The sequence below is a fragment of the Camelina sativa genome, chromosome 7, assembly GCF_000633955.1.
Source record: "Camelina sativa cultivar DH55 chromosome 7, Cs, whole genome shotgun sequence".
NCBI classification, from domain to species: domain Eukaryota; kingdom Viridiplantae; phylum Streptophyta; class Magnoliopsida; order Brassicales; family Brassicaceae; genus Camelina; species Camelina sativa.
Window position 1 is genome coordinate 19212811 of NC_025691.1, and position 8789 is coordinate 19221599.

Here is an 8789-nt window from a genome sequence, read left to right on the forward strand (position 1 = left end):
ATGAAAATGGAAACTGCCAAGGAAAAAAGGTCGGGATCAACTTCTCCTTACCAACAGAACAATGGAGCATAAAAAGGAACCTATGGCAATATCACGACCAGAGGAGATGGGACAGCGCAAAAGATATTCACACATCAACAATATCGATGGGGTCATCACAGCATGGCGAAAGTCAGAGCACGGAAAAATCATGGACCAGAGCCTTAACAGAAACAATGTTTTCAAGGAAGGCCAGCATCCATCCTCTGAAAGAATGTTTCTGAACTGGTTAGGGTAAAAAGATGGAATAGGCATGTTTCTCAAAGGACACTAAAACTCAAGGTTATGGAAGCATCACAAACCAGGATTCTTGATAGCCTCGCAAAACTGTGCACGGGTCTTTAAAAGCCGCTGGCGAGCACATATTGCAGCAAAGTAGGGGATCTCCATGCTCATCTCAATTAAAGGTTTTACAAGCATATTTAGTAACTCATAGTTCAAGGGCTTCTTGCTTGCAAGAACGGCAAAATACTGCAACAGAATACCGTAAAAGACCTGGATGGCAGACAATAACAAACAGTCAGAAAGCAATTGAGGCATGAAGCAGTTCAGGGGGCTGAAAACTTAAACAACAAAACTGCAAGCAGGTAGATCTTTGAAAGCTATATTAAACCTTACCTGCATCTTTTTTCGGTTTTCAGCTTTAATCTTAATCGAGTGTGCTATCCGGATTCGGTTGACAATTAAAATAACATCTGCATTTGAACAATCTTCCACAAGAGCAAGCAATTCCTCAAAATTCTGTGGAGCATCAATCATGAAAGGAATATCACGCTGCGTGGAACTCAATTTCATCATATTAGTTTTTTGTTTCACTGTTCCAGACAACCCTTCTCCTTTATACGGTGCAGCATCGTCATTCTTCGACTTTTTATGTACTGTTGGCTCCACTTCTTCATCATCATCTTCATCTTCATCTTCCAGCTCATCCCCTAGCTCATCATCACTTTGTTCCCAGTCTTTTAAATGATGAACTTTTCTCTGCTTCTCATCACCCCCATCTAACTCACAATCATCATCATCTTCTTCTTCTTCTTCTTCTTCACTTTCTGAATCCTCAGACGATCTATCATTCTCATCACTTTCTGAATTATCAACATCGTCCTCTCTTTCAAGAACATCATCAATCCATCCCCTTTTCGGCTTCTCTTCTTCCACTGAGAAGGAATCACCAAGATCGTCACCAGAAATGGCCATTGGCCTCTTTGTTAATTCCTCACCGCCAGTTTCCTCGTCCTCATCGCTCAACTCATCAGTTTCCTGCATCCTTTTCTTACGCTCTTCCTAGGAGTTTTGAAAAATTGTATCAATATCTAATTATGTCAACCATAAGACCTTGACTTCACAATAAGATAAACCCTTCTCTTTATAGTTTAACAGTCAGAATGTAAAACTGCAATGGCTTTCGACAGAGACATACCTCAAGAGCCTCTAATTTTTCTCGCTCTTTCTGAGCTATTTCTTCAGGTGTCTTTGTCCTCTCAGAAGGACGAGCACGAATCTCCATTGCCATAACATTCAGAATGTTTACATAAGGATTGCCTTTTTCCTGCAGACAAAAGAATTACATCACGCAAAAGAAAAAGCATGAACAAAGAAGCCTGATAAGACTCATATAGATACATATGCTCAGTATTTAAACAACTATAAACTGTGATCATTTTTCACCTCTTCGACATCAAAAGGCTTAGTTAAACTCTCCATCGCCTGAGAATTAACCAAGGACTCGAAGTTTTTATCCAGCTCATCCATTAGCTTTTCTTTTTCCTCTTTTTGCTTAGCTTTCTCCATCTAAAGACCAAAAAAATTAAACAAATCACCAACTGCAAATTGACCCACTATGCACAAGAAAAAACAAGAAAAAACAGAGGAATAATCACCCTGCCAAGTTTGCTCTTCATAATGATCTCTTCCATGACTTCCTTCTTGCTCTTATGCCTCTGTAGAGAGAATCCAAGAATATCAGTAGTCAACCTCAAGTTAAATTACACCCCAGACATCTAAGAGACCTGTTGTTCTTACCACTTCCTCTCCCGATGCGTCAACCTGTTTGTTTCTATTCAGATGCTTCATCCCTGTGCCAAAGAATGGTTTAGACAGTATTAACTTTCTCAAGGTTAATAACAGACACACAAAAAGTTGAAAAAGCAAAAAGTGTTATCAAGAGAAACATACTCTTAGATTCAGAAGCTTCCAGATCATCATCTTCAAGATCTTCATCAAACAAAAGTCCAGAATCAAAATCATCCCTAACAGAAGAACCACCAAGAGCACCATCTTCATAAATATCTTCTTCACCATCAGACAAATTATACATGCTCTTCTTCGCTAGTTTCAGCTACAATCACCATACACAAAAAAAAAAGGATCAGTTTTTGATACCCAAGTTTTAGTTTTTAATGTCTTTACACATCAAAATAAACTAACCTGACGCTCTCTCTGCGATCGAATTATACCCTTATCAAACTCCCCAAGCTCATCGTTCTGTTCTCCAATACGCTTATCCAAAAAAACCGAAGCTTTCAAGCTCCGCTCATACTCTTTCTCCAATGTGTTCTTCCTCTTATCAACAGCGAGGGTTCTAGAGACACTGATGCGTCGTTCTTCGCCTTTACGCTTCTTTCCGAGGATTTCGAACTTCTGGCGAGACGTAATTGATTCAAATGGGTTAACCACTTTTTTCGGCTTGGCTTTCATGGCGACTGCATCTGGTCCCGTTCTTCTTTCGCCTTTTTTGTTTGGCTTCTTCTTCGTTTTGTTATCTTTCCCCATGATTTTTTTTTGTTTCTCCGGCGGCGGCGGTGATGACGACGGTGGTGGTTAGGGTTTACTAGTAAACGAACAGGGTTTTGGGAGATTTTGTTTTTAACCTAACACGAATAGCTCAGACTACAAGTAGAAGAAGAAGAGGAAACGGGCGGGTGGGCGGACGGGTCGGGTAAAGTATGATCCATAAGCCCAATTTAATTAAAAGGCCCAAAGCCCATGTTTTACAATAACATAAGATTACCTCGCTTTAACACTTACAATGACAGTAAAAAATCTCAACCTTTGGACTAAATTTTTTTACATTTGAAAACAAAAATACATTTTGGAAGAAGTAAACTCATATAATAATTGCACCCACAAGTCCACAAACAACAACCATGATTTTTGTTTTTGTCGACAGCTTTATAAAACCACAACCATGATTTTAATGTTTTTTTTTTTAAAAAAAGGGTTAAATTAATTTAGATGTGAAAAGTAAATACTAGGAATAAAAATCATGCCAAAAGCCAGAAGTCTTTGTGGCGCTTAGTTGTAAGAGTGTAACCACCAAGCTTCTTGCCTCTCTTACGAACCGCAATGGCCATACAAGGAGAGTTGTTGATGCAATACTCCACAAAGTCGTGTTTGGACGTCACGGGTCGGGCCTGCGATGCCCATACCATTAGTAACCGCCACGTAGCGTGCTGTTTCTTCTGGCCTAGAACCAGCATAGAAGCCTCTCTTTCTTTTGCTTCTTTTACTATGGTCGGACCCTTCTCGTCACCTTTTACAACCACCACTTCTGTCTTTACCTAATTCAACAAATTATTGTTTTGATTTCTTTCTAAATATTAAAAAGTAAGAAAAATAATGTTTTGAATAAATATATGGTGAAAGTGGATTATCTAGTTTAAAGGATATTACAATGAAGTGTTCATCAATATTGTATATATGAACATATAACGATCTGTGTTGTGCAAAATGGAATGAACAATTCACTTTAAATTAAAGTAAAGATCGATCCAGATTGTTGATCTCCAACTACGATTGTGAAGAAGAATGTGCGATATAGATTTTACTCATTTATACAATTTAACCATATTGTTATTTCCGAGAATATATGTAAATGATGAATTGTTCAAAAAAAAAAAATCATTATAAATGTTTTGTAGAAAAAAAAAGGTATGGTAAAGAAACGTATTACTAACCTCAGGTCTTTTAAGCTCACAAATGTTTTTCAAGGCTGAAACTTTTTTATTAGCTCTTGACGTTGTGGTTTTCTCGCAAGATTCTTCTCCTTCTTTTTCTTCTTCTTCTTCTTTGGTAGCTAGAGCACCACCTAGAGATCAAAACATATTATGTAAAAGCATTAAAGCAATAAGAATCATTTATGTGGTAAAAGTAAAATACGAAGAAAGACAATTGACCTGATTGAGAGGGTTTAGCTTTAAGAAAGTAAAGAAGAAGAATGTAATCTTGAGGCTGAGCACAGTGCGAGAGAGTCCAAAGAAGAGCGTTCTTAGCCTCCGAGCAAGAATCAACCACGACCATGATTCTTCTTCCTTTTATCTCTGTGGAGGAGCTTGGAGGCTCGTGGCTGCAGCCATGCTGGCTCGTAGTTGTCGGTGGTTGGACTCTTACATTAGCCCTTATCCTGCTTAGAAAGAACCCGTCTCCTTTCTTTCCCATTCTCTCTCTCTATCTCTCTTTCTCAAAAGAATTGGACAAGAAGATGTTATAAGATGGTGGAGAAAGTAAATGAGATTAAGAGCTATATGATATTGAGTAATTATGATCTTGCTTTTGGTAGCTTCCCACACTTTTATATACGTAATCCTCAGTTTCTCACTTTCTACCCATGTTTAGTAATAGCCACAATGTTATTTAAAGAGTAAATTATTATCCTTGCTTTTGGTAGCTCCCCAATTTAGACGCGTTGCACTTAAACTTGCTAATTGTGTACATTTTGTGTATATATAGAACCGACATCCACATTTACAATCTCATGGCCTATAGAATCGCAATGACGTGTGCCTCAAATCATAACTAATAAATACTATATGTTTTTATTCTTATTTCGTTCCATGTTTTTCAAATTTTAATCCCGAAGGCGAAGATTAATCATTTACGTGAGTTATTTTGTAATTATGTTTCTCCGGGTCTAGTTATCAAAACCCATTGTGGGTGAATGAAAATGATGGACAAAATCTCATGGGATATAGAATTGTTGTGAAATTTGCAATCACTAATCATGTGCACCAACTAATTTTTTTTTTCTTTCATTCCATGTTTATCGAATTCTAAGCACATAGATTAATCATTTTGGTGAGTTCCTTTGTAATCATGTTTCTCCGGTCTCTAGTTATCAAAACCCGTTGTAGGTGAATAATGATGGCTACTTATATACTTTTGTGTATCCAAACTTTAATTCTCTTAGTTACTTTGATACTTTTGTATTGCGCCTTTGAGTATGAATAATGATGTCTCAACTCTTTTGTGTTATTATTATTAGACATCGAGTGTTGGGTCGTTGGCGCTTCTTCTTCATCATGTTCATCATCATCAAGCCGTAGGTCCCAACACTTATTCCTGCCAACCGATAATTGTTACAAACCATATGTGATATATGTAACATAATTATAGTCTCTTAAAAGTAGTAGAATTGTCATAACTGATCTTTAATTAGCCAATTAAAAAGTTCGTAATGCTTACCATAGAAATGTCTTGTTCGGTGTGTGTTAGTTGCATATACAGCACATATATAATCAACCAATAAAAAGTGCGTTTGTTTTCAAAAAAAAAACCAAAATCTCCAACTTGGATTTGTGCTCAAAGTAGCGATCTGGCATAATATCAAGTTAAGTGTAATCACCATAATTATCTTTCCCTTTTTCTTTTTAAACCAATTACTATCTTTCCTTTCTTGTGCTAAGAAGCACATATTTTACATTTGTTTCACATTTGAACAATTTTTGGGTTCACTCCTAAAGTCAACCCTTTTCTTCCCTTCTCCTTATTTTAACCAATGAAAATCTGACGTATCATAATACATTTAAAAATCTATTCATTCTAACTCCTTATTAAATAACGAAACAAAATCTGTATGCATTCTTATAAAATTAAAAATTCAAATCGTTTTTTTATAAACTCAACCCGATATATAATTTTGTTCTAATTGTAAAATCGAAACCCTAACCATTTCTTTTGCAAATCCAAACCGACATATAATTTCATTCTAATTGTAAAATCTAAATACTAACCACTTCATTTGTAAACCCAAATCGACATATAATTTTGTTTTAATTATAAAATCTAAATCCTAACCACTTTATTTGTAAATCCAAACCGACATATAATTTCGTTTTAATTATAAAATCTAAACCCTAACCACTTTATTTGTAAACCAAAACCGACATATAATTTTGTTTTAATTGTAAAATCTAAATCCTAACCACTTTATTTGTAAACTCAAACCGACACATAATTTCGTTCTAATTGTAAAATCTAAACCAAACCAATATTTAACTTTCCTTAATTAAAATTATACAGAATTTGTTTCCTTAATTTGTCTTTCTTTCTAATTTAATTTTGATTTATTTTTAAAATAAAATAATGTATAGAAGATTTTGATTGGTTAAAAAGAAAGAAGTGGACAAAGGGGTTCACCTTAGGATTGAACCTAAGTATTTTTCTTCAAATTTATAATTAAAACTATAAGAAGATTTATAATTAAAATTTTCAACTCTACAGAGGTCAAAAAAAAAAAAAAAAAAACNCATTTTTCTTGCATCTATCTTAACATTTTTGGAGTACATTTTTGTGTCATCCTCTCTTATCTTTGTATCCAAACAAGGTCCCAACTAAATTCTCTACAATCCTTACAACCAAACACAATGATTTCCTTATCTGATAATATTAATTTCCAAAAAAGTATCTACCTAATTTAAAGCAATATGTTAGATTAAAATATAATTCTCCTTTCACTTTTATTTAATCTTATATTTAATTATTTAAATTACTATTTAATACATAAATTTAATAAACTTTTAGATTTTTTTCAACATATGATGTGATTTGAATTTTTATAAACGGATATATTTTAAAAATTATTTTAGGATTTTTGTAACCAAACAAGTATATTCAGATATAGATTATTTCTCATTTGAGTTATTTTAATATATAATGAATATCTATTTTAACATTTTTATTAATTACTGTGAGAACACACACATATATAACAATGTAACATTTATATTAAAACTCAAAAAAACTTGATCTATTTATAATATATTCAAAAGTTTTTTTTTTAAAAATTGTTCCGTGGTGTACCACAGAGTCAAACCTAGTTAAGGAATAAAAGCAGATACAGTGAAAACTGAAAAAAATAATAAGTCCACACATATATAACAATGTAACGTTTATATTAAAACTCAAAAAAATTTGATCTATTTATAATATATTTAAAAGTCTTTTTTAAAAAATTGCCCCGGTATACCTTTCGAGTGAAACCAAATTAAGGAATAAAAGCACATACACTGAAAATTGAAAAAAATAATAAGTCCACATTCCAAAAAGAGTCAAACTTCTTAAACTCTTTTGGCATGCCACGTCATGAAGTATCCCGCAAAATCTCCACGTTTCCTTGTGTTGCTCTCCAAAGAATCTTACTTGGCTGCGATTACGGGACCAAAGCTTCCTCATTGTTCAAGTTTGTTGCTTTTTTTTTTTTCTCATCCTTAATTTTATTCTTTCCTCTCTTTTCTCTCTCTATTCCTTTCAGTTTTCAGTAAGATCGATCCAAAGGTATGAGAACAGAACAAACATTAGTTAATTTTCTTATGTTCATCTGCCCTCTTCTTCTATGTCCTGTCTTTTAAGAAAAATCGTGATTAATTACCATAATCACCTACTTGATTAACTCAAATCTTGTGTTTTTAGTATTGGTGATCTCCATTTAATAAGTTTACATATTAGTTCAGGTCAATGGGTATTCTACTTTGTTGTTTTCGAATTACGGAACACGTTGATGAATCTCGAAACGTACCAAGAATCAGAGGCTTCACTAACCCAATAACGAATAACTTTTCCCCCAAGGCATCTCCACATATTTAAACCCTATTTCCTTTTCTTGTTCTCCCTAAAACTAATCGAAGAGCTTAACACTTTCATATTTGATCCAGTTCAAGCAACTATTTGAAAGCCTAGAAAGAGGAGAAATCTCCTATGTCGCTGACGAAGAAGAAGACGTTTGCCCGACATGTTTCTATGGTAAACAAAGAATTGTAAACCTCGGAATTTATATTTAAAAAACGTTTTGAGTGAGTGAGTGTGTGTTAATAATTCAATTACTATTGTAAATGGAGACAGAGTACATTGAGGAGAACCCCAAGATAGTTTTGCAATGTGGACATATGTTTCACCTTGCATGCATCTATGAATGGATGGAGAGAAGTGAAGCTTGTCCCTTTTGTTCCAAGGTTAATTTTTTATATATCTTAACACAAATTTGTGGTTGTGTCTATATATTTCTTATTATGACCATATTTGTTTTTGGAAAATAATAAATTGGGTTTGATTTATATGTTTGTGATTTCACATGCAGACAATGCTTTTCTTGAAGGGTGACGAAATTACAGAGCATGTGGAGTAACAATTATTCTTCTTCAACAATTTGGAAAATTTTGATTAACTTATTTTTGGCTAAATTAATAATTTCATTGTGGTGTTTAATGGGATATATATATTTTCTTATTTGTGAAATTGTGATATAACTCATTTGGGACAAGTATTAGGAGGTGTGTAGAAAAAATGCCTTTATCTCATCTGTTTTGATCTACAATTCTTATGTATACTTTTTTTTTGTTCGTTATATTATAATCAACAAAGTTTGTTTGCACCCATCATAACACTAAACGTGCCTCCGCTCCTATCTTGAACAAGCCAATTTTTTGTTGCTGTTCGAGAAAGCAAACAAGACAAATTGAGTAGTATTCTTATTTTTT

The 8789-nt window shown here is 33.9% G+C and overlaps 3 protein-coding genes across 6 annotated transcripts in view; 1 reads left to right on the forward strand and 2 right to left on the reverse strand.

Annotated features, from left to right (window-relative positions):
- LOC104701534 (nucleolar protein 14-like) overlaps nt 1–2924 on the reverse strand; it is a 5533-nt gene extending 2609 nt beyond the window's left edge. For 3 of the 4 annotated variants that reach the window (XM_010417231.2, XM_019227714.1, XM_010417230.2), the window contains exons 1-8: nt 2467–2811; nt 2215–2377; nt 2062–2114; nt 1920–1979; nt 1708–1830; nt 1460–1588; nt 658–1323; nt 342–534 (exon numbers count right to left, since the gene is read on the reverse strand). In XM_010417231.2, coding sequence (XP_010415533.1) covers nt 342–534; nt 658–1323; nt 1460–1588; nt 1708–1830; nt 1920–1979; nt 2062–2114; nt 2215–2377; nt 2467–2811 — 1732 coding nt within the window. Of the gene's footprint in view, nt 1–51; nt 246–341; nt 535–657; nt 1324–1459; nt 1589–1707; nt 1831–1919; nt 1980–2061; nt 2115–2214; nt 2378–2466 lie in introns of all 4 variants that reach the window. The other variant, XM_010417232.2, reaches the window with a different exon arrangement.
- LOC104701536 lies at nt 2986–4712 on the reverse strand. The gene is made up of 3 exons (XM_010417235.1): nt 4215–4712; nt 3996–4126; nt 2986–3599 (listed from the first exon to the last, which is right to left on the reverse strand). The coding sequence occupies exons 1-3, from the start codon at nt 4474–4476 to the stop codon at nt 3303–3305; spliced, it is 690 nt and encodes a 229-aa protein (XP_010415537.1). The 5' UTR covers nt 4477–4712; the 3' UTR covers nt 2986–3302.
- Nucleotides 7514–8475, forward strand: LOC104701538 (E3 ubiquitin-protein ligase At3g02290-like). The gene is made up of 5 exons (XM_019227479.1): nt 7514–7590; nt 7767–7881; nt 7968–8055; nt 8155–8264; nt 8390–8475. The coding sequence occupies exons 2-5, from the start codon at nt 7771–7773 to the stop codon at nt 8435–8437; spliced, it is 357 nt and encodes a 118-aa protein (XP_019083024.1). The 5' UTR covers nt 7514–7590; nt 7767–7770; the 3' UTR covers nt 8438–8475.

Coding starts and splice junctions, on each gene's coding strand:
- LOC104701538 (XM_019227479.1), top strand. CDS start 7,771: ATGGGTATTCTACTTTGTTGTTTTCGAATTACGGAACACGTTGATGAA. Junction 8,056..8,154: donor TTGCCCGACATGTTTCTATG/GTAAACAAAGAA, acceptor AAATGGAGACAG/AGTACATTGAGGAGAACCCC. Junction 8,265..8,389: donor CTTGTCCCTTTTGTTCCAAG/GTTAATTTTTTA, acceptor TTTCACATGCAG/ACAATGCTTTTCTTGAAGGG.
- LOC104701536 (XM_010417235.1), bottom strand. CDS start 4,476: ATGGGAAAGAAAGGAGACGGGTTCTTTCTAAGCAGGATAAGGGCTAAT. Junction 4,127..4,214: donor AGCTAAACCCTCTCAATCAG/GTCAATTGTCTT, acceptor TTTGATCTCTAG/GTGGTGCTCTAGCTACCAAA. Junction 3,600..3,995: donor GTGAGCTTAAAAGACCTGAG/GTTAGTAATACG, acceptor TTGTTGAATTAG/GTAAAGACAGAAGTGGTGGT.